General features: G+C 39.4%; 1 protein-coding gene across 2 annotated transcripts; it reads right to left on the bottom strand.

Annotated features, from left to right (window-relative positions):
* Nucleotides 1-1,320: 1,320 nt before the first annotated feature.
* Nucleotides 1,321-19,252, bottom strand: EDARADD (EDAR associated via death domain). 2 transcript variants are annotated; one of them, XM_069852397.1, is made up of 6 exons: nucleotides 19,199-19,252; nucleotides 14,450-14,508; nucleotides 12,742-12,781; nucleotides 9,754-9,842; nucleotides 6,925-6,970; nucleotides 1,321-4,427 (listed from the first exon to the last, which is right to left on the bottom strand). In XM_069852397.1, the coding sequence occupies exons 1-6, from the start codon at nucleotides 19,227-19,229 to the stop codon at nucleotides 4,051-4,053; spliced, it is 642 nt and encodes a 213-aa protein (XP_069708498.1). In that variant the 5' UTR covers nucleotides 19,230-19,252; the 3' UTR covers nucleotides 1,321-4,050. The 2 variants fall into 2 exon arrangements, with proteins under 2 accessions (XP_069708498.1, XP_069708497.1); XM_069852396.1 differs by having other exon boundaries at nucleotides 14,450-14,511; nucleotides 19,199-19,239.
* Between the last annotated feature and the right edge of the window lie 6,690 nt (nucleotides 19,253-25,942).

Below are 25,942 nucleotides of genomic sequence, written 5' to 3'. Positions count from 1 at the left end.
TGCCTGGCTGTTTAATTGCCAACAGAGGGTCTAGGCAAACTTTCCCCAAGTCTGTCAACTCCTCTTTGCCATCAGTTTCTTGTAAGATGGATTCAGTCCCAGTCCTTGGCTAAGGTACAAGCTTACATATAACACAAACTCCACCTTTTCACTACTGCTGCTCGCACTCAGCCCGTCTGACCAGTACATCCATAGCTTCCACATCCAGCCAAGCTTAACTGACCATAGCCACGCACTTAAGCCTTGCAGAAGAAGAAAAAGCATTTTTCTGGCAAAACAGGCAACAAGCCTGAATCCTCATTTAATGGCGCTTTGCCCTACTGCTCAAAACTGACCCAAACCTTAAGACTCAGAAGATATATTAAGATCAGTTATAAAAAACTAATTGCCTTTCCTTTGTGGATAGAGAACCTGATGTGCTGCAAAAGTTACGGAAGTAGTCATGCAGTCTCTTGTGTGAAGCATCGCCCAGACTGAGCTGCAGCTCTCTATTACTGAGTAGTGAACTTCCAAACATTACCTGGGGCCACACTGACTACCTTGTCCTTTATGGTAGGCTTCCATAGGACAGCCTCAAACCCATGTTGTATTCATCTCCACATAACAAAGGGAATTGCATGTGCAGCAAGAAAGGCAACTGGCTATTGTCACCATTTTGGGGGGGTTTGGCCATAGTTGAACTCAAAACAAAACTAGGGGATCCTAGAGCACCAAACTGTATGCTTGCTGTTGAAGAACAGTTGTGAGGCTCACAATCTCTCAGATAAAGCTGCATAAATGAAAGAACACAGTGGTTGGGACATCTTCATAAAACTGAAGTGGGTGTGAAGGGCCACTGATTATGCTTCAGGCACAAAGATGGCAGTCAAAGAACTGTAAGTTCCTGAAGAAAGAGCAAGTCTGGTGTGCAAATAGGACAAAGAGATAATAGAACAAAACTAATAGTCTAGTAGAGCCTTTTTAGTGCCCATGTGATTCTCTAACCTTCATTAACAGATTAGTTATTAATTCAGGAAGAGTTCACCCAGTGTAGGTTTCATACCTCTCTATAGTCAGTAACTCCGCTGCAAGTTTTCTAGATAAAGATATTTTTCCATCATCTTACTAAAATTAATCCATTTTTTTTGTATGGAAAAGTGCGTCTTCCTTTCTTGAAGAGCAGCCTGTTGCAAACATACATGCTTTAAGATGCCATGAATCTTGCATATAAGATGTTTTTACACAGCACAACTAGTTGAGAGTTCAGTGGTTCAAAGGTGACTGGTAAGAAGGAAACCAGCTGTTTTCCTAGCTGCAATAAAAACAAATACAATAAACTCAAACATTGACAATATATATTTTGTCTAAAAATAGTATACATTATTCAGGAGATATAGGAATAAACTGAATGTTCAGACCCAGTATCTTGTAAACAGATTTAAAACTAAAACAAAGTGTGTACATCTCAATTCATACCATACAAAGAAGAAATATATATTTCAAGTATACTAATGAGTAATCCAGTGTGTAATGAAGTTTAAGGTCAACATTTTCAACTTCTAGTGCTGAATCTACACAAAATCCATATATGAACTCTCAGAAGCAGTTTTATTTCCATCAGACATGAATCCTTGTCACTGACATTGACAGGTCAAGAGCTTCAGGGGATCAGAACTTATTTCCACAAGACAAAAGTGTTTCTTCAAAATTTTACACGTTTTAGCCAGAAAACAGGGAAAGGGGTAGATTTTAGTTGAACATCTGGATTCAGAAATGCTGCTGCATAATTTCATGTTCCCATTGTGAGTTTTCAGGTGAGGGCTCCAGCTCCTTGCTGAACCGGATCTACCACAGCAAAGCATACTATCATACCACACACACGTATAGCTGTGGTATGTTGTGGGAGAGAAAAGCTGCTGGCATATACGCAAGCATTCATCACTCAGAAGACAACTTAACACATAGGCACATGACCTTAAATCATGCATACAGTAGGCACAAGGTATGACGATTGTGTTGGACAAGCTGCATGATGAGCTATTTGCACGTATGCAGTGGCTGCCTCTGTAGGAACTGAAAATAGCAGGCAGCCTGGACACAGCAGTAGTCCTCGAAGTTGATTCTAGAATTCCAGTTGAAACTAGAAGATTATTTGCAAAAGTTAGAATTGACAGACATCTAACAGGAAAGCCCTGAATATTTGAACTGCAGCCCCTGCAATATACAGCAGTATAATTTCCTCTTTAAAGAAAAAGGGCTGTTCTAAAAAGTAAGAACTTCTTTGAGGAATGTTTTTTAAAAAGTTATTAAAAACTCCAGTCTTCCACAAATTTTTAAAAAAAGAAAGAAAAAAAAGAAAAAAAACAAACATCAAATTTAGATCAGTCTTTTCACCTTGAAACTAGATCTCAAGCTTCTGTAAGCCACTAAAATACAGCTAATTTATGTCACCCCAGAACTAGCAACTGATCTGGAAAATGTTAGTCTTTATTTCTTGATCCTCTGTAACCATTTTTCTCAGTATCTACTGTATAGTAGTACTAGAGGTCCATTTTCATTCTCTTACAGTAAGAAACTCAGTATACAACCTTAGACTTCCCTCAGCTTTGCTACTAGTTCTTAATTAGTGATTTCTACTCAAGAGAAGTAAACAGTGCATCAACCTGTACCCCTTTCTAGTTTTGCCCCACATCCTGACATACTGCTCACTAGTGCTTTGGTATATACACCTATGTACATGTTAGTATTGTGCGAGATGCTTTTGCAAGGGTGACAACCAGAAATTTTTTTAAGTCACAACATTCTGGGGGAGGGGGGGCATTATAGCCGTAAGTACTTTATACACCCTATTGCATAACTGATTTGCAAGTTTTTTTAAAACATTAGAACACACAAAAATGGTAGCAAAAAGACCAATTTATAAAATATTTAAAATGTAAACAGTGTAATTCAGAGTATAAGACTTCTTTGAAAAACATCAGCCTAAACCACCCTAAGTGCTTCAATAACACCATCCACCTCAACCATAGATTAATTCACTTGTGAATTCCCCACTGGAGTGGTTTTAATCTACACATAAACTTGTGCTAGTTTCACGCAAGCGTGCAACTACTTTGGTATGGGACAGAAAACAAATCAACCCACAGAACTGTAAAGAAAACCACAGCCCATGAGAAGGGAAGTTATACTCAACACTAAGAGTATCCTGCAGGTGACCATTAAGTGTCACCTCACACTGCAAAGCAAGTAGCATTTGAAATATGTGCATTCAGACTGTATATTTTCTTTAAAACTGTGGAAACTAATTTTAAGTATAAAGTATTTTAATTGAGTTTTATTTGCTTCCTAGCGCCTAGGAAGTCTCTCTAAAATGCGTGATTTTCTTCTACAGCAAATACATGTCCTATGATGCAGAGGTATGAGAATAATTATTTTGTTTAACATCTATTCTTGTTTATAAAAGAACTGTAAAGCATAATTTGCCTGAATGGGATGTTGAAACATGGAATTAATTGTAACATGCAAATCCAAATGGCAGCTTGGAACACTGAGCTGTCCCTGTGCCAAAAACAGCATCATAAAGCTTATTCTTTTTTTTTTTTTTTAAAGGAAGAAAAAAACCTGAAACAAACTCTCATCTTCTGCTAGGTAGAACATATAAAATTGCAGAAGGGCTGCCAGGAAGATGAAGAGACTTGCCTTCTAATTATGGCTATCCAATAGCAACAGCACACAACTGTCACAGTTCACAACTGCAGCAGTAAAACCAGTAGGTCTGGCTTTTTAATTCCTCTTCTGCTTAAGAACCCTACAAACAGCAGCAAAGAAACTGAAAGCGTTTGTAGACTCAAGAACGCAACCTGCATTATTCCATCCACTTTTGGAAGGCTATCTCTGCAACCCTTAGGGTACAGAACAGATACATGTGTATACAGTACATAAAGTTTACATAGTATACAAACCATCAGTACAGGTTATCTCTCTCTCTCTGTCTTGCTAGGGAAACTTCCCATATACTAGTGGCAGCTAGTCCCAGCATCTAACACTTAGGAACTAACAAATTTTTTTGACCTAGAAGTCATTCTGGTAAGTTCTGGTCCCTCTCTTGGGCCATTCCTCCTCCACCCATTTCAGCAGCACCTTCACAACATCAATTCTCTTATAAAATTTACAGAGCTCAATCAGCTGGTCCACAGTTCTGTCACTATTCCGCAGCAAGAACTCCAATGTGGGACTTTGGGGCTTCTGTTCAAGGAAACACAATTCATCATAAGTCATCCCCCACTTGCTTGCTAAATTTCTCCAGTTTTTCACTGTTGGATGGCAGGGATCCAGCTTTAGCCTCACTGTGTACAACAAGTCCTCATCATCGAGCATGTCACTGATGGTCGGTGCACGGAATAAGCACAAGGAGCAGGTGCCATTTTCATTGCAGGTTTTCTTGAGATCTGCAGTGAAAACCATCATATGAGGAGAAGTTAGGTTCTGTTGTTGTGGTGTTATGGAGAACAAAAAATTAAAAGCACAAAGAGTTGATGAGTATTACGTTCCTGTGAATCAGGAAGTCAGAACAGCGACATGTTAATGCCCTTCCTTATGAAGTACTCAGGAAATTAACATTCTAAGACTTCTCTCTTCACTATGCTCAGTGTCTATAATCAAAAGGACAGTAATTTTGAAAGTATCATATTTATACTTCTATAGAAAAGGCATGCAATTCAATCCAGTGTGAGCCGGAATATTCCCTTTTTTTTTGATTTTGGGAACTATGTTGCTTCCTCTAACCTGCCATAACCCCAGTTTACATCACCAATAGAATTATGTGCCTATTATGTGCATCTTGTATACATATGTTGTAGCATGAAGGAAAAGGTTTTGCACTTGTGAGTTGCTGCCTTCATGACACAAAATATTTGCACCAGGAGAATCTCTGCTGACAGCTGCAAACAGAACTAACATCTAGTACTTTATTACAGTGAAAAACTGGAAATGTTCCTTTGCTTTCTAAGGGCTCTTACAATAAAAGCTGTCCCTGTTCTACCATGCAAGACTATTTTAAATTCCCTATTATGGGAAGGAATAAAATACATACTCCTCCCTGTGTAGGAAAAATAAAAACACCAAGCTATTGGAAGCAGGTGGTGATACATTCTAAAATCTGCATCAAATAACAAAAATTGCCATTTAGAGGTCTCCCACACGCAACAGTCACTGTCTCCACAGAACTGTGAACAACATGGTGCTATTGGACTATATTATATATTAATAACTCATAAAAGTACGTAGAACCTAGTTCTAGCCATACTTCTAATTAAATACTACTACAAATACCTTTAACATTGCAGTGGTATAGGGCATTATTTGAGCATTTTGGCTGCAGATGTGACCTTAACTCTCCCTGCCCCTTTTTGAAGGCAGGAAGAATATGTCACATCCCAAGAGTAGTAGATAATGCAAGCAACCTAGAAGCACATTCTTAAGCTTCTGCCCTTCGGCCTCATTGAGCAGCTTGAAACATGGAAGTAACCGATCCTGCTTGGGATGAAACTCTTTGAAAAAGGGACACTACAATAGGAAAATTGATATTAATTGAAAGAGTGATTAAAGACAACAGGAAACAGTGACACACATTTAGGAGTGCTGGATCAGTGCTGGTCTAAGAGACCTGAATTGTGTAGCTGGCAAAAGGCCAACCTGGTACTCAGTGCCACCTACTCATACAGTCAACAGCATTTGTCAAGGTTTGTTTCTTTATTTGCTTTTTCATTTGCAGTAATTACTGTCAGATTGTGTGAAAATTCCAGAGTGACTGTCAAAAAGTGACTTTCATTCTAAATAATACTGCTGACAAAAGCAACTCAGATGAATGTAGCTTCTGCATGCATTTTGTGTTTTGTTTTTAAGGGAAGAGCAGGGTATTGTTACTTTTGCAGTGTTGCTCATTAGCTTTCTTTTTTAGCAGGCCAAAGACAGCTTCTGGTTTTCAACAAGTTAGGACGTGCAGCAACAACACTGCTGCAGACACATAACTTCACACAAAAGCTGAGATTCCCTGTTAAGTGGAAACATGTTCTGGTGACACCTCTGTTCATAGGTATTTCACATGCCTTGCAGCTGTTCTCTACAGAATTACACGTGTGAACTATTTGGTTCTTCTGCACCCTAAACTCTTAACTGAAGTGAGAGAAAATTTCCTTGCTTCACTCATACCGAGATTTAGTTATATAAACAAGGCAAAATGAATGTAATCCAGCAAAAGTTCTGGCTGAGCTCAAAGGGCAGGAGAGCATCCTATCTGAATTTCATCTTATTTTGATTTGCAAGGGTGCCAGAGTAAGTTTTATCCTCCAATAGAAGAAGGGAAGAAAGAGTAAAGAAAATGTAGGGACAGTTATAGGTAAACAAAATTAAACCAACCTGCTTCTTGTGCTATACTGTGCAGACTGTCAAAAGCACTATAAAGAATCCTGCTTTTCTAAAATGTTACATACTGATGAGTGAACGATGACCTACCCACCTAACTGCATAATCCTAATGCTACCTAATAGGGCAAACTTCTTTACTAACAGGAAATTCTCAGTTGTTCACTGCTACATTAACAGGGCTGTATATCATGCACACACACAACACGCCCAGCTGATCTCATATAGTTATGGGAAAAGCCCCCGCAGCCAACTGCCAGCTTCTGCTCTCACCAGGTAGCTGTTTAGTTCCAAAAGTACATGTACTACATGTATTTGGAAAGCTCAACTTACACATTTTATATGGTCTGCATTATGGATCATCATCCCCCTTAGAACAAAGTGGAAGATGTAAATTACACTAGTAATGAAATGAGCTCCACAAACATTGATTACTCAGGCAGTTCTCAGTTACGACAAGTTTAAGTACTTTTAAAGTAAATCTAGGAATAAAATATGTGGAACAGTGAAGCTGACTTATTACCTGAAAGTGATTTGTCAGTATGGTTTTGCGTGTCTTTGTCTTCTGGCTACAATGCAGAAAATAAATATAAATGAAAACAATGTATTACCATGCCAGAATAAATATTTTGCTAATTCACAAGTGGCAGGAGATTACTTAAAAGAACCCCAAGGTACTTGTAAAGTCAGAAAGGGAATTTATCTGGTTTTGAGGAACAACTGACAATCGGCAGTCTTTTCAGAAAGCACTTTTGTGACTGGTTCACAAAACTGTCCTATTAGTTGTAATGATATGCTACGGGGTGGTATCTTTTGAATAATTTGTTCTTAATCCCTCAATAGCTGTTCAACAATTCATGTGGTTTGATTAAAAAGATTTTTTTAATTATTTGTAATGAAGAAAAAATAGGAATTTTACTTGTAACCTGAAGCAGTAAGAGATTGTTTCATTGATCCAGGAAAAGTGGAGGAGCTTTTTTTACAAATTTCTTTACAGAAGCATTTCTAGGCAACAGGTGGACTAGAACATTTCTGCTGGCTCATGTCTAACGCTCCTCCTGTTTGAAGTAAACATTCATTGAGTGACTTCTTGCCTGCTAATTAAAGAATTTACTTAGCAGCTTGAAATTGCAACACTCATCATAACATTTCAATTCCACTATTTAGAAGCAACATCTTAAAAAAATGGAAGGACAACACCTTGATCCTAAAACTGCAGGAAACTACAGCAGCCCTTACTTCAACAATGAGGGTGTGGAGCCAGCTGAAATAGCTTTCTTCTGTTGAGGATTTAAAGATGAAAGCAGAAGGGGATTTTCCCCTTAGATATCTGCAATAAAGTATCGTTGATTTTTTTTTATTCCGTCACTTCTCCAAAACTATCAGCTCTTTAACATTCTGCAAGATGTGTATGCAAACACAAGTCAACTGGGTAACAACATAGTGTAATAAGATACTCCATTCCTATCTGCTACACCTTCTTTACTAAGAAATCCACTAAAAATAGAATATACGCAGTTTCAGTTAACGTGGTGAACATGCATACATTCACAGTCCAATTATAAAGAAGGTAAACCATTTCCAAAATATTTAAAGACTTAATTAGGAAAGGAAAAATTTGCATGTTGTTTTCAGCATTTCTTTATTCCCTGAAAACTGCAAGATCATACATGCAACAACATCAATTCACCCCACAAAACATCTGGTCTCTGCTCAAGACAGATCTAACACTGCACATACCACCTGCAACAAAAACAACCTTGCTATTATCTTTTTGCATTTTAACTTTTACAGTGGCATCACATAAGCTTTCTCTGGACAGAGTGTTTTAAACATGAACTTGGCCTTCATAGCAATAAGTAAACACTCAAAGCTGAATAAAAAACTAAATCTGGAAATCCTGATCATAGCAATTGTCTCCGTTCCTACAAATTCCTTAAATATGTGAGATATTATTACTGAGCCCTCCAGAAGGGTAACTCATTGGGAGAATGAGGAGCTGCCCATCACAGCTCAGCCTCCACAGAGATCTGTTTGAAAAGAAACAAACAAACAAATACAAAAAAAAGTGGGGGAGCGGGGAGGAGAAGTGGATACTGTTCTATTAGTTTGCATTAGCTAAGTTGCTGTCCTGCACTTCAGTATTATTTCCTAGACTTAATGAATTTGTGAAAGTTCAAACTTTATTGTGAAAGCTAATACCTAAATGCCTCTAAGAGGTGTCATTATACTCATGTCTTCTGATAAAAAAATAACTAGAGTGGGCACAGCACAAAGCACAAATTAAACCAGGGATAGTTACCTGTGCCATACGCCTCTTTTCAAAATTGGTAATTTTAGTGATCATTTATCCGTGTTTATCAATGCACTCGGGTTTATTCAAGATCATTTTCTTATAGTAATTGCAATAAGACAATGTAGCGTTGCTGCCCATGAAATCAAAGTATTAAGCAAGAGTATTTTCTGCCCACAACTAAAATTCAATAAACCTCTACAGGTCTAATCAAAGCCATACACCTATGAATCATCTAAAGATAAATATAAAATTTTCCAGCTCTGTAGAATCACTGACACCCTAATACACTGGAATATCTTTATAGTGATTCTAAGCTGGCAATAAATGCTCTCTTCTTGATGATGGGAATGAGACAGTTACCTCCATCATCTGTGAAATGCATACCAAATTCATGTTTGTTTCTGATCAAATTCAGCTGAGACTTTGGCATAAGGAACTCCTTTTAATTCTTCATCTCGCTGGAAAATGCTCATTCATTTTTCTTCTCCCAGTTTTCTGCTCAACCCAAAGAGAATCAATTTTAAACTAAGCAAATAACATTCACTTCAAATACTGTAATCACGGAACATGAGGGTCACACAGCATTGCCCACCCTAGGGCAATGTAAGATTTCACAAACAGTGGAGAGCGTTTCCACTACAGGAAGAGCAGTGTCCCAAATTCGATGAAAAACAGTCAAATGCCTCCCTAGGGGAGTCCAAAACCTAGGATTCTTTACTTCTTCAGTTCTCTGTCCTGGCTCTATTTTCCACAGGAAACACGGAGACCATGGAGGACAAAGCCATAATGCTTGTCAGCTCTTCTTCAGAGCATCTACACGCTAATCAAAACCTATTTAAATTACAACATACACATTAATAATTAAATAACCTTTCATTTAATCTTCTTCACCAAAGCTCACTTCGTTGAGCTCTTGAAAAGAGAACCTATTTCTGATCTGTTTTACTAAGTAATTCCATGCTCTCCAGATACAGTCTGAAAATAGTTTAGCTGTTAACATACTTTTTTAAAACAACAGCAATAATTTAGTTCACATTCAGGTATCATTTTTCTCACCTGTTGGATTAGGCCAGAATCTGATGTAAGGGTCTTGATGTTCACAGATGCAATTTCCAAAGTAACTTGATCAGTTAAGTATTCCTCATCTAAGACAACAAAGATCATGAATCACTGGTCTTCCACACAAATATAAATAATAAGACTATCAAACATAAATTATAAATACCTAGCCCACAAAATTCAACACCATATCATAACCAGTCACTGGGAAATGCTGGATTAAAAGCCCAAAACATTAAATTGGCAGAGACTACAACAAGCACGCAGAGCATGACTGTGCAAAGAAAAACTATCCTTGCAGAGACATCAGTGTAACAGTTGTTTTTTAAACGAACAGATTATTTTTGAAGCAAGAGTCATGTTCTTCTTTCAGAAAGCTGACCAGAGAATACTAACCAAACCAATACATCAAAGAAGGCTGAAGACGACTGTCCCAAATCAGCATAATCCTTTTTACTTTGCTATCCTCATCACATTTACAATATCAATTGTTGAAATACGTACTACACAGATCTTTACCTTTCATTCTGCCTCTTTGTGAATTAGGCTCATCCTACTTATTTCTACCACGCAGGAGTTTTATGAAGCACTGAAATAATCCATTTCAAAGTCTGTTTATTAACTGCTGTGGGAGCCCACTGAAAAGCACATTCTCCAGTACAGCAAAAAACCTATTTACCTTTCAGGCTTCACTTCAGCACTAAAAATGGGGTACAAGGGATGCACAAGCCCCTCATGAACCTTGTGCAAACAGACAAATTTCACTCTGCATGATTAATAAGGTCATCATCAGGAAACCATCTATATAATTCCTCTGAGTCAGGTGCTGACCAACCACTAACAGGAGCTTAAGAGAGGTTATATTCTGCACATCTTATGCACAAGAACACTCCGTGGTGGTGATGATGTTTGTAGTGCTGCTACATTTCCACTTGCTGTTCGATTAGGGTAAAATCTCTATAAAGAATAGCTGTTGCCTTTACGAATTACCAGATAAGAAAGAAAAAATATTTTCTTATTTCACTCAAGAAACTGCTCTGAATCAAAGAATTCATTCTTACATTTGTAAGAAAAAAAAAAACCCAACAAATCATTATTTTCCACTTTTTCTGTTTTTATAAGGCTATTGAAACTTAAAGCCAAACAGTATTCCAGCTCAAGCAGGGTAAACTTTTCATAAGGATCATCTTTATTCTTTGTGACTGTAGGACCAGAAACAAGCAAACAAAAAAAAAGTCCTAGAAAAGTCCGACTGAAAATTCAGAGTCTGGGCAACAAAAGTCCACTTCATTTGTGTGGAAACATTATGGGCGAGATTTACCTCCATTCAAGTATAGAACAAAATTATAATCAAACCATGACACAAACATTAAGCCTAGTCCCACAGGATGTAAAGTACCTTTAATTCATAATCAGTAGAGGGTGCTAAAAACTTTAATAAGTTATGGTCCCAAAATTGTCCATTAATTAATTGATCTAAAAAAGCAACAAAACAGCCCTCACCTCACCCCAGCCAACCTACTGATTCAAAACCTATTCAAAAATTGTATCTGAAGCAAACACCTTTGTGTTACACTATCAGACCTGCAAATCGGTAACACCTTTTAGCTCAGATTCCTACTTCTATGCCTGTATTTTTATAGAAATAGTTATGAAAAACCATTCTCAGGAAAAAAAAAAATCAAAGAAATGAACAGAATATTGAGAGGTATTTGTATCACTTTCCACTAAGGGGAAATGTCAATCTATATTACTACTTTCTTCTTTTTTTTTTTTTTAAATACTGGGCAAGAGGAAGCAGAAACTAAAATTAAAAATAAATTAACTTCATATCCTTTCTACAGAAAGTGCTGAAGTGCTGAAATGCGACCTAACGACATGGGCAAAATAAAAAACAGGACATAGAAAAGAACATTACAGAGAAACTGCTGTAGTGTTAATAAACAATGCTGAAGTAACAAATCAACTGCCTGCAAATAAACAGAAAGTAGTTCATGATTTCAAATTAGTTTTCATCCCATGTTCTCCTTCCCTGCTGAGCCACACTTCTGAGAAGATGCTCATTTCCTCTGGCTGGCTCCCTCAAGCCCCCAGAATAGTCTCTAACCTTTCTTTAGCGCCAGTGGTTTATCACTTATGCTCCTCAGCAGAAGTTTCCATCATGACTTGCTTCTGCAGTTTCCTGTACCTGTCCCACTGCAGATCTGCTCTGCAACACAGAATGGAGAACACACTACCTGCGGAGTGCTCCTCAACTGAGCCCCTAGCAGTGCACTCCCTGGACAAGCGCCAGTGGTGAAGCCTGGGATGAAAAAAACCAAACAAAACCATCCCACATGGCAAGGAAATCATAAAGGAGATATTCACACTGTGCAATCCCAGTATTTTACTTCAGTGCAATACAGAACCTGCACTCCCTCACTCCATTCACAGCAAGAAGATGCAGGAACTTGTGCAGACTGGGTGCATAGAAGGTTCTCAAGTAGACGGTATTAATAACTGCTGGAGGTAAAAGATGGTATGAAGAGTTAATGGGTTATAGGGCCGAGAATGCAATCAGAGGCATGAGACTTGAAAGGTATTTCTGGATTATATTTCTGATAGCCTGAAAGCACTGGTAATCTCTTCAAAGCCACTTTCTAACACTACCATGTATTTGTTTCCTGAACATCGTTTTTTGGCGGCACCCCTGCACCTTCCTTCCAGATTCTTGAGAACCAAGATCTTGTGATGATAGTTTTAGACTGACTTTTAGATCAAAACTGAATTTTGGAAGAAAATTCCAGATTTTATACATATACACACCAAACTGACCTTAAAAATCAATTCCGTTTTAGCTCAAACCAGAACAAAAATACAGATGATAGCACTACATTTAAAATATAAGCATTTAGGAAAAGGTAAGAGTATTTAAATCTGTCAGCTTTATTGCATGTAACCACACAGATCTACGACATCTGAATAGACATAATTCACAATACTTACCTTTAGGTACTCCAGTGTCTTGGACAGGATATTTTTCAGTCTGTCACAAAAAGACAATAGACACAGATGTTTGTTATTGTGCTGGAGAAAGAGTATGTAAAACTGCACAAACGTAGTTGCATCTCAAATTGCTATTGATCTGATCAGATGTAGTATCACACATAAACAAGAATTGAGATGTTACTGATTAGCACGTGCAAACGTAATAGCAATTGCTGCTTTGCTGCAGTATTTTTAAAGGTATTACTTTTTAGTGTAAAAGCAGAGATTAGGAAAGAAATTTTGCATTTAAGTAGCAAGATAATCTAGAAAAGGAAATGCATACCAGAAGGAACAGAAACTACTTTAAAAGCTCTTTTAGCCAATAGAGGCTTTCACTAAAATATTACTGTACTGAAAGAAAAAGATTATCTTCCCTTCTGCCCTCAAATTACAAAGCTGATTAACATGCAATAGAAAACTGTTATTACTGAGTTTAAGGGGACAGTTGCTAATTTCCAGGTGTGTTATGATTCACTATTATACCTGAAATCTACCTCCTTCCCTATGACCCCTACCCTTACGTAAAACTAATTGTGGCTTATATAGAAACTTGTAACCAAGCAAGGAGATTAAAGATATCTTAATTTAAGAGAGTGGGGAAGATAAACAAACTTTAATTTGTCTCACAGCAACTTTTCCTCATCTTTTAAAAACTCCCCTGAGCAAAACACATCATCTAATTTAGTCACTAGACAAAAACAATCACAAAGTCTTCTAATAAAGCCTGCTGATACGAAAGTATGTACACAGACTGCAATAATGGATCCCAGTGAAGGATCAGCATTAAAAGTACTAGTGTAATTTTCAGAGTTCCTTGCTGACTCCCTGTTGCAAAGCTTCAAAATGGGAAGAAAACACTAAGGCAAAGCAATAGTTTGCTCACTTGACATCCACAAAATAAACAAATGCATTTCAATCTGTTTCCAGAACTACATAAAACAACAGTCTCCTCTGGGCCCCCCAGCACTGTAACTTTTCCCCAGAGTAAACAATCCATAGCAACATTACAAAGAAAAACTCTTAAAAGACTTCACAGAATTCCATATTACTTTTACCTGATACACCCCTTGTGTCAGCATAAGACTGTCTAAATGTCTGACTGTTTAAATATCACAAAACACAAAAACTTGTCAAAAACTGTATTATTCTCTTTGCCAGCAAGCACTTGAGAGTGCTGTTTGATCTCTCATGCCTGCTGTAAGGCATTGTTATTCAGTCTCACCTTTCCACGACTAACCCACCAGACAAAACAGGTACAGGAAGGAATAATAACTTAGTACAATGGAAGTATTAAGCCTTAGATGGGTTCTCTTTTCCCTTCAACCTATATAGACAGAAGAATGTCAGCACAAATTTGTCTTGGTTGGTTTTGGTTTTTTTTTTTCAATGAAAAAAATGGTACTGTCATAGCTTCTAGAGGCTGTCCCATGGACACCTCAGCTGATAACACCCAATTCAGCTTACGTACCTATTGGTAGTTTTATTAACACTTCAATTTGCTCAGTGTAACTGAATTAAAATTTCTTTATACAATCATATGGATAAGCCAAGCCTCATATACATGCATAACTTAAAACAACATTCTTCAGTGTTCTACCTCACTTCTGAACTACTTAACTGGAGTGAGCTATAATGATTTTAACTGTGTTAGACCAGAGACACATACCATTGTTAAGGAAAGAGTGCTTGGATCTGTATCCTCCACTGGCTCTTTTGCTGCATGATCTGCTGGAAATAAGAAAGCTTTATCATTGCATGATTCTCAAAATATTTCTGTCTGGCAATTCATATTTTGCTTCTTTTCTGACCAAGAACAACTATGCAGCCATTACATGCATTATGTCAAATACATTTCCACAAGAAAACATGATAAACTAGAAAATATCAGAGCGACCAGCACATAAATGAGAAACTACGTGCAACAAGGAAACCCAACTCTAAGCTAACAATAGACTGAAATTAAATCTCTAAATTATTTTTAGTTAAAAAAAACCCAACAAAACAACCACAAAGCAATTTTGCAATAAGGAGTAAAATCCAGCAAATCTGCTAAAAGGCAAGTTTTATTCTCCAAGTGACAACACTCCATTTTTCCCTCAAAGAAATAATTCAAACAGTAAACATACCCACTACAACAAAATTACTGCTATAGGAAACATCAGATTGTAGAAAGACACCTAATAAAAAAACATATCTGAGGTAAGGATTAATTATTTATATACAATAGAAAAATAAACTTCAACTATATTAAGATCAAAAGGATACAGAAATAAACCTTCAAAGTACTTGCAGGCAAATCACTAAATGCCAGCCCCTCTGCATCAATGGCTACATTCACAAATAATAGTGAGGTACTGACCGAAGAGTACAGAGAATCAGAAAAAAAGTCTCATACAGAAGTCAGAATTCACAAGACCTCTCCTGTAATCTGATACCACGCTGCCACTTCCTTGAGGAATCCCTTCTGTTGGTAAGGATCACATTTTCAAAAACAGAAAAGCATTTTAAATTACGTAGCAGGATTTTCACTCCATTTTTGTCACTCTCGTAGTAAGCATAAGGTCTTTTAGAACAAGTACACATATTTTCAAGTGCAACCAGTAAGAGGTGATTGGAATCAACATTTGGTGATTACCTTCTCCCAAATACAGAAATCCCTGCATTTAGAACACAGTACCAGAAATTAATTACAAAATGTACAGTATAAACACTGAGCCCTCAGAGCACAGAAGTTACACAGGCATTATCCTAACCAACTCAAATTTAGCATAATTGTTTATTTTGAGAACTACTTCTATAAATCTACTTAATACAATAGAACAACAAGACAAAGTATAAGACAACACAAGACAATACAAGGAACAGGCCTGAAAATAAAACAGGTGGCAGGAGTGGCACAAAAGCATCCCAGAGCTCCAGAAGAGAGCCATTCTCCCTCCTGATGTTGTGAGGGACTCCCTCGCTGCAATGCCAAGGAGAGCGTTACTCAGCATTAGTGCCCCCAGCAAAACCACAGGCATTCTCCAAGCAAGTGGCACGTGATCAGAAGAGTCCAATCTATCATACAGGGCTCAAGCACAGCTTTTGTACGCAGGTACACTGAATGTTTTAAAAAGGCAGAGGTCTATGAAATTTCAGATGAGCATGTTCACCCAGCAGTATAAAAGTTTAGGAAGACATATGCAGAAGAGACAGAAAAAAACCCAAACCAAGCCCCCATTTTCTTGTCATACCTGTCCTTTGTGGTAAATATGAAATCACTGCTCTAGAAACATGGTATTAACAGGTAGTTCTGGACAAAGCCTGTCCAGATGGCAAGTGCCAGCACAAACCACCATAAGCTTCCCAAATCAAATGCAGAGAGGTTGACAGTCAGACTGGGATGTGAGAAAATACAATAAACTGGTGTAAGACACTGCATAAGATCAGGGCCAGAAATGGAGGACTTGAGTAGGAACTGTAGTGGAGACCCGCAAAGGAACTGGAAAGGGATATGAAGCAAAGAGAAAAGGCCACCCTTTTAAGGGAGTTTAAAGAGATGGAGGTAGTGGGAGCCAAAGAAAGGCTCCAGGGAAGGAGGCCAGCCCAGGTATCCCTAGTTTCACCATTTCTCTGCTATCAATAAAGATCCAAGAAATTCAGTAGCAAAGCATGCAACTTACTGTCAGTTTATTCTGGAGGCCTTACATCTCCTCCTTATGGATTCTTAGACACATTAAAAAAAAAGAAAGAAAGAAAGAAATTCTTTCTTTTGCCTTTGTAATACAAGAGGAGCCTTGAGGTAGATGAAAGCAGACCTCACCAAAGATCCAAAGGTCCCAGGGTCCATGCCCTGGTGAACCCTGTTGGCTGCTGTAGCTATGGTAAGGGCTTCTTCATTCCCTATCCTCTATCTCCAAGATAACGCCCAAGGTGCACTGTGACACTGGTAATTTACTTTCCACAATACAAAGGGAAGCACTGGAAAACTGTGAGAAGCTCAAAGAATATAGGCATTTGAAATAAGGACTTGACAGACCTTCAGGTGACTCTTTAAGAGGCGACAGGATACAGAATTGTACGTTTAATTGACTTATGCCTTCTAGGTCTCACACAGGAACAGTCACTGTGAATCTGTGATAGTGCATCTTTCTTGCTTAATATCCATCCCCCCCCCAAATATTTTAAAGCCCTATTCTTTTCCTACTCCTCAACTTCTTCCCTTTTGTTTTTTTTTAGTCCTTTATGAAGAACAGCAGTTTCCATGTTTTTTAGTTTGCAGAGCACTATCAAGTCCCAACATCTTCTATAAGTGGTATATGTGCATATGAATATTTCTACCTGAAAAAGGCTGCACATACTGACTGCGGATGATTCTCCATAGTCATGCTGACCACTGATGGTAGGCAGATAATTCGAAAACCACAGCCTTAATATTTAATTGTGAATAAGGCTATTAAAATGCCATGTCCCCTCTCTCTTTCCCACACATACCTCCCACAGCTTTCTGCAGCTCATGTCATACAGCTGGATGCAGGTGCACAAAACAGCAGGGAGGAAAATTCTCTGTTTATCTCAAATGTAAAACATCCAGAGTTTTGCATGTTGAAAGGCTGACAGGAAATGTAGGTGTCACCTGACTGACTATTCAGTGCAGAACGTCTGATTTCACAGTTACTCTGACAGACAACTTGATAACAACATAACCTAGGATCCCTCAAAAACATCACTATGGCACTATCCCACTGACAGCATCCATCCACTGGCCTGCATTTGCTTCCCCACACTCCTGCCAGGAGCCAGACGCAAGTTGACTCAGACGGACATAAATCAGCACACGCAAATTGACTCAGACAGACCTAAGTCAGGTTCAGTGGCTGCTCCCAAGGTTCCTTTCTGCTGTGCAGCGATGGCACGGTGATAGCTCAGCAGCTGCCATGACGCTTCTGCCTGAGCCTATCCAGGAGGACCAGTCTGCAACAGGAGCAGGAGACTCGTATCCATCTCCACCACTTCTGCCTCTGCTACCCTAACAGAGGTGCACTTAGCAGTTTGCCAATGTTATATATACGCAGGCATATAGATGTGCAAACATTCAAACTTTAACTCTACATCTGTTCTTCAGCCTTGCATTGGAAAGAAACCTGAAACTAAGTTTCACAGACCTCAGCATTTTGACCTTTAAGCAGGAGGGGGTTCACAAAGCACCATATAACAGCAGAGAAAGTGTTGCCCTCTGTTATAGTTTTTTCCCCTGCAACAGAGCATCGACATCACCAGCAGTTAGCGAAGCATGTAAGATCTGCTCTAGTCACGCGGTTCAACCAGACGCACCTAAAACCTCTTTCACGCCAAGGCAGGGCGCGCGTATGAATAGCACAACTTAGTAAACTCAAAGTGAACGCCTTGACTCTAACGTTGTTTATAGAAACAATCCCTTTGATTAAACCCAAATCAACAACGATGCTTTGAACCGAGGCATATGATTTGAATAAGAGGAAATACAGCAAGTTAAATAATCAGTTCTATGAAAAAAGCAGTAGGAAAAAAGCAGTAGAAAAAAAGCTGCATACAAGAGCTATATATGAGCTATAGTGAAATATTCAGTTCTAAGAAAAATGTAGCTAAAAAGAGCTCTACGTAAGAGCTATATGTAAAAGCTATAGTGAAATACTCAGTTCTATGAAAAAGTAGTAGGAAAAAACTATATACAAGAGCTATATATAAGAGCTGTATAGTAGAGCTATAGTGAAACATTCAGTTCTATGAAAAATGTGGCTAAAAAGAGCTCTACGTAAGAGCTATATGTAAGAGCTATAGTGAAATACTCAGTTCTATGAAAAAGTAGTAGGAAAAAACTATATACAAGAGCTATATATAACAGCTTTATAGAAGAGCTATAGTGAAACATTCATTTCTGTGAAAAAAGTAGTAAAAAAAAGCTATATATAAGAGCTATAGCAAAATATTCAGTTCTATGAAAAATCTGATTCCATCAGCACTCGGTGCATTTTAATTTACTGTTAATTACTCAATATTTGCCACTGCCTGAGCAGACAGGGGAAAGTGTGATGCTGGCACACCTGAGACGAGGTACCTAGAAGTCACTCGCAGCATTAGCCACCTAAGTCAAAAAGCACGGGCTTCGTAGCCACCAGGAGCCTTGAATTTTAACAACAACGTGGTTTTTTAAGGTGGCGGTATCGAGCAGGGGCTAACCCACACGCCAGGCACCCAGGCGGGCTGGAGTATTCACACTAAACCCCGTACAGCCGGGCACACGGTAAATTCCTACCACGCCGGATTCGCGCGTGCGGAGGGGGAAGGGAGCGACTACCAAACCCTTTCCGAGCTTGCCCCGGGGGGCGGGGGGGGGCGGGTCGCGCTCCTCGCCCGGCTCCGCTCCTCTCCCACCCGGTCCCGGCCGCGTCCTCACCTGCGAGCAGCGCGTCCTGCGGGGCGGCCATGAGGGGGCGGGGGGCGCGAGGTCCCCGAGCCACCACCCGGCGGCGCGCGCGGAGCCACCGCCCCTTCCTGCCGCCGCCCCGCCCGCCGCAGGTGGCGCCGCGCCCCGAGCCCGGCGGGAGCGGCCCCTGCGCGCGGGGCGGGGAGCGCGGGCTCCGCAGGGAAACGCCCAGCGGGACGGGCTCCTCGGAGCGAGGTCGGTAGAGTTTTGGCTTCGCAGCGCGACGCTGGAAGCGGATACCTCTAAAATAAAGGCATCCCGGCTTACACAAGTAGGGGTTCTTCGGCCTGGAGAAGAGGCGGCTGAGGGGAGACCTCATTGCTCTCTACAACTACCTGAAAGGAGGTTGTGGCGAGGAGGGTGCTGGCCTCTTCTCCCAAGTGATGGGGGACAGGACAAGAGGGAATGGCCTCAAGCTCCGCCAGGGGAGGTTCAGGCTGGACATTAGGAAAAAAATTTTCACGGAAAGGGTCATTGGGCACTGGAACAGGCTGCCCAGGGAGGTGGTTGAGTCACCTTCCCTGGAGGTGTTTAAGGGACGGGTGGATGAGGTGCTAAGGGACATGGTTTAGTGATTGATAGGAATGGTTGGACTTGATGATCCAGTGGGTCTCTTCCAACCTGGTGATTCTGTGATTCTGTGACTTTTAGACAAAGAACCGTAGAAGTCCACAGAGAACATCTATTTTTTAAGTTATCAAGCCATGTCTGGAGACTCCCTTCAGGCTATCTCCTGAGCCAGGACACCTACATCTTACAAGACAATTATGCATATTGTTAAATTCTTGCAGCTGTAAGAGAGTATTTATCCTTTCAGGTTATTCATCCCTGTCTGGAGATTGTCTGCATATTATCCCTTCACAGAATCACTAGGTTGGAAAAGACCCACTGGATCATCAAGTCCAACCATTGCTATCAATCACTAAACCATGCCCCTCAGCACCTCATCCACCCATCTTTTAAACACCTCCAGGGAAGGTGACTCAACTATCTCCCTGGGCAGCCTGTTCTAGTGCCTAATGACCCTTTTAGTGTATTTTTTTTTTCTTGATGTCAAGCCTGAACCTCCCCTGCCAGAGCTTGAGGCCATTCCCCTTTGTCCTGTCCCCTGTCACCTGGGAGAAGAGGCCAGCTCCCTCCTCGCCACAACCTCCTTTCAGGTGGTTGTAGAGAGCAATGAGGTCTCCCCTCAGCCTCCTCTTCTCCTCTCCAGGCTAAACAACCCCAGCTCCCTCAGCCGCTCTTCATAATGCTAGGAAAGTTACACTTAAAGTAGGATAAAACACTGGTCATCGACTAATCAGGAACTAAGACTGAATGTAAAATTTCATGATTCTGTTGATTCTTAACGTATCCTAGCAACAGACCCGAGGTACTTGCTCAAAGGACCTCATGTGACAATAGGATCCAAGTGTGCTTAGGAAAAGTACATACTAGCTACCCTACCCAAGTAGAACATACACCTGCAACAGCCAAAAGACCATCATAAATCTTGTGAAGGACAGAAGAATAGGTTTCAGGAGGCAAGAAAGATATACCTGAGCGGTCAAGTGGAGATAAGTGCGGGTCCAGCCAAGAAAAACCGACAAGTTTGCCAAAAGAACAAGAAGTAATAAAGACAATGCGAGGAAGACTACTTACTTCATCTGAGGAAGACTACTTACTTCATCAGGACGACCACCAGAGGGGGCTACGCAGGCGCAATAGAGACTGATGTCGCAATAAGGCGATGAAGTAACCTACCTATGCATATGTATTAGATAATGAAGTAACCTGTTGAATATACAATAGATTGCGAAACTTTTAGAGAATAAAAAGCGGACGCGATGTGACGGTCTTTGGAACCAGATCTGGGTGCGTACCCCTGGTTCCCGGGGCCTCGAAATAAAGCACCACATATAACCTCCTAGTGTGGTTATGTGTTTGTCATTCTGCTAACAATAAGACTTGTTCTCCAGCCCCTTCACCAGCTTTGTTGCTCTTCTCTGGATAGAAGATGGATTTATATGACAAGATTTATCAAGATAATTAAACTTACAAACCAGCTGCAGCAAAACTTAGCAATTAATTCTCACAATATGGATCAATTTTCCCAGAAATCTTGTGCATATTATTTTACTTCCCAAGGTCTAATTCTAATGTTATTATGAACATCAGAACAGCCAAAATTTTGCCAGTTTGGAGCTGGCTCCAGCTCTGCCTGACCTTGTCTTTGGGATAGAGAAACGCTGCAAACAGAGAAAGCGTCTTACAGAAGAAGACACTTCTGTTCAGCACAGATCATACTTGAACACATGATGTTATCATCTCCAAAGAATGAACAGTGTCTGGAAACACACTGTCTGAAAGAAAACATGCTCTCAGAGGGACATTCTTTCTAAATTTCAAAAATACTGTTACTTAAAGGAAACTTAACTCCACTTTAGCTTCAATCAAAACATTCCACTTTTTGTAATAGTAACTGCTTCTTGTATCACTACCCTGCCACTCCAGCTGGAGTAGAAGGAGTGTGCTGTCCGGAGCCTGTGTTTCCCAGCAGGAAATACTGCTCCCCTGCCAACACTTCAGGTCAGCTCCTCTGGGCAGGAGGTGGAGTACAAGTCCTATGAGAAGCGGCTGAGGGAACAGGGATTGTTCAGGGAGAAGAGGAGGCTGAGGGCAGACCTTAACGCTCTTTATAACTACCTGAAAGGAGGTTGGGTGCTGGTTTCTTCTCCCACATACCAAGGGACAGTACCAGAAGAAATGGCCTCAAGCTGCACCAGGGAAGGTTGAGACTGGATACTTGGAAATATCTCTTTGCTGAATGGGTTGTCAAGCACTGGAACAGGCTGCCCAGGGAAGTGGTGGACTCGCCATCCCTGGAGGTATTTAAGAGGTATATAAAAAGCATAGATGTGGTGCTTAGGAACATGGGTTAGTGGTGAGCTTGGCAGTGTTAGGTTTATGGTTGGGCTTGGTGATCTTAAAGGTCATTTCCAACCTAAATGATTCTGTGAAAACTCTGGGTTTTGCTAACAACAAACACATAGGATGTATATTATGGCCCATCACGTAATGCTAGTTTGTACCTGAAGCAAGTCACTTCAGCAGCAGAAAATCAAGTGCTTGCTCTCTTGCTCTTACAGATATTTATGTGCTTAAACAACTGTCTGCTGACAGAGAGGGGTCGTCTTGATTAGGATTTAAGGTACATCTGCAGATGGCTCAGAAAATGGATAGAGTTTAAGAACTTGAGTATTGCACAGGAACAATCATAATCTGCACTGCTTTTCCACAGGTATTTAAATTTCAGGCACTTTCAATACCACGATGGTGTCAGATCCTTGTATGTAATTGCTTTGAGTGCCCATTGTCACCTCTGGCACGTTCTCTCACTTAAGGTTTCAATATACTTAAAGTAATACAGATTCCTTAAATGGGGCCTGTGCGTGAAATTAGTTTCTAAATATGAAATACTGTGTATTGTTATTTATTCTGCAATATAAACAAAGGAAACCAGCATAACTGAATTTGCCATTATAAAGGCCACATTTGTGTGTTAGCCACCTTACTTGTTTACTAAAGAGTTTACTTTACAGCCAAAGTCTACTCTGTTACACTGACAGAGTTCCAATTCAGTCAACTAGGTTGCACTGGAGTAACTAAAAGCAGACTTTGGTCCTTAAAGCATTCAAAATTGAGTGTTTTTCCACAGATTATTTTCCATCTCTCATGCATGTTACAAATATATTTTAAAAGGTGATAAAGATGAAATTGCTGTTATTTTCAGAATTCAGATTGAATTCAGTGGCTCATTCTGCTATTTGGCTTTTTATTAAGATCAATAATATTGATGTTTTCCAATGATTCTGTTATTGAATTTGTGAATTCTTTTCAAAGAGCAAGTCTTTGATGAGGGCTTTTATGGTGTACCTCTGAATCAACCTGTGAGAGTACTGAATCAATCAGTGAGAGTCCTGGCACTGGTACTTTGAAGATTCAGAGCATCACCCTTATTTTGGAAGGGGAGAGACAAAGAGATGGTTATAGAAAATGTTCTGACCTGTCACAGTAAGACAAGGCTCAACTCAATTGCTTCACTCAGTACAAGTAGATGCATGTTCAATTATAGATGTTTTCTTACCCTCGATCAGAAAACATCAATGTGCAAGAGTGAACAGCGAATTAACACCAAATTTCTTGTGAAACTGAAGAAATGATGTGATGGAAACTTTTCAGTTATTGACTGAGGCTTATGGTGAAGAGTGCAAGTCTCATGCACACATTGCTGAATGGCACAAACAATTTTCAGAAGGCAGAGAAAGCACGAAAGATGATGATCGCCCAGGCCGCCCACACACAGCAGTCACTGATGACAACACTGAAAAAGTGAGAGATGTGATCTGAAAAGACAGAAGGTTGGGCGTTCAAGCAGTAGCTGAGAAAGTTTGTTTGGATGGAGAAAGTGTTCAGTGCATTCTAGGGGAAGAATTGAACATGGAAGAGATTAGTGCAAAAAAGATTCCAAAAGATTAACAAAAAGAACTTTGCAAGGAATTGTTTGGACCTTTTGTAACGCATTGAGGATTAAACAGATTTGTTGAATTTGGTGATAACTTGTGGTGAAACTTGGATACTCAAATACAATCTGGAAACCAAGCAAGAATCAATGCAGTGGAAGTCAGCAATGTCTCCAAGACCTAAAAAAGCACGCGTGAATTGTTCAAAGTTCAAAGGCCATGTTAATTGTTTTCTTCGATGTCAGGGTATTATGATGGCAGAGTAGATTCCCAGCACCCAGGTGGTAAATTGGTAGCATTACACAAAATTGTGCAAATGCAAGAGAAGGAAATGACCAGAATTGTGGAGAAATGGGTAGATTTTGCACCAAGACAATACACCAGCCCACAATGCTTTGTCTGTGAAGCATTTTTTAGCTAATAACTTCACTGTGCTTGAGCACCCATCTTGTTTGCCAGAGCAGGCTCCTTCTTCCCAAAAATCAAGTCCATGCTCAAAGGAACCCATTTTTTTGTTGGTAGAAGACGTGAAAGCAAAACCGATGGAGAACATCAACATCTTTTCTTTCAGAAAATGATCTGTGGAATTGCTTTGAACATTGACAGCATTGTATGCAACTGTGTGTTACCTAAACTGAGAAGGTAACTATTTTGAAGGTGATCATAGTTGATTTTCTTAATTTGTTAAATAGTTAAAAGCATAATCTTGGGGGTTTTGTGTCAGACCTCATATATGCCTAGATATCTTAATCCCCAAGGCAAGCTAACATTTCTGTAATTCATGATGCGTAAAAACCAAAGAAGTATTTTTTTAGATGTATTGGAGTCTGATTGTTCAAGGTATGGGTTGACTCTGATTGATTCTCCGCATTAGCACTGCAACTCATTCCCAAAGAATGGAACATTTCTTAGTTTAAAAGGGTAAGTTTGTGATGATGGATGATCAGGCTGAGAGAAAGTATTCTTACTAACACAGATCTGCATACATGCTAGAGTAATAACCTCTCCTAAACTGTAAGGAACAACAAAGCCATGGTAAAACTAAGAATTTTCTGGATTTTAAACCTCCAAATTTATTATTCAATAAAATTAATGCTGTATCTGCCCTGAGGACCTGTGTGTATCTATTGCTTGTATGCTGTTTGAAGACTGGTTTTAACCTCAGGAGCAGATAGAGCAATGACTAAAAAAATTTGGAAAAATATATGTATAATTATATAAAAATCTATCTGTTAGCACCCTTCGAAATACCCATAGGGTACAATTGTTATACTGGTGGCTATAAACTTCAGAAACGCACAAAGCATTGTTGTTGGGGGATAAGCCAGGTTTTACCGTCAGTGTAGCATTTACTGTTCTGGTAACTTACAACCTGAAATCTTCCTATATTAGGATTGAAAAAAAAATATTTTAGTAAACAATAACAAAATAATTTTAGTGGAACACAACTTGCGCCAGCAGCCAAAAGTGGTTAATATTCTGAAAAAATCATGTAATTTCAGGTGTACCTATAAATTATATTGGCTTTTCAACTTGAAACAGATTTTTTAAAAAAATTATTAATAAAGAACTCTTTAAAATAATGGAATTTAATAATAGAAGCCAGTAGTCTAGATAACATTGCTGCCTCAAAAGTTAGGTTAGTCATCATAATTTAATAACTTTTTCCTAGCACAGAAGGAGGAGCCTGCAATTACATGTAAAATATCTCTAGAGCACTGTCAACAGTACAGATTAATCTGGCTGTTGCACACCTCTTCTTGTACCATTCCTTAATGAGCAATACAGAAATCTTTGTTTGTTACTTAAGTAACTGACCAGTCCAGAAAGCCAGTGATTATTTTGGCAAACCTAAATATAACCGTACCACAAAAAACTAAATCCAGTGGATTAACTTTCTTACCAGATTTCTGTACTTAAGTACAATCTATATCTTATCTTGCTGTAACCCTGCAAACTACTAAATTCAGTGTAACTAATAATAATCTGAAGAATTCAGGATTTTGTAAATCTCCATTCACATACAGAATTAATATTGTCAAATAGTTTTTACAAATCAAGTCTACACATGCATCTTCTCACCCCCTCCCTGGCCTCATCAGAAAAATAACCATCTGATGAGGTCAGAGACTTTTCCCAAAGATCTACAAACTACCTGGTAAAAGATAGCCAGTTACTTTATTGTTTGGAATAGCAATTAACCCACAGCCTC

This window comes from Phaenicophaeus curvirostris, chromosome 2 (assembly GCF_032191515.1).
Source record: "Phaenicophaeus curvirostris isolate KB17595 chromosome 2, BPBGC_Pcur_1.0, whole genome shotgun sequence".
NCBI lineage: Eukaryota > Metazoa > Chordata > Aves > Cuculiformes > Cuculidae > Phaenicophaeus > Phaenicophaeus curvirostris.
The sequence above is the reverse complement of the archived record's forward strand: the minus strand, read 5'-3'. Positions and strand labels throughout refer to the sequence as shown.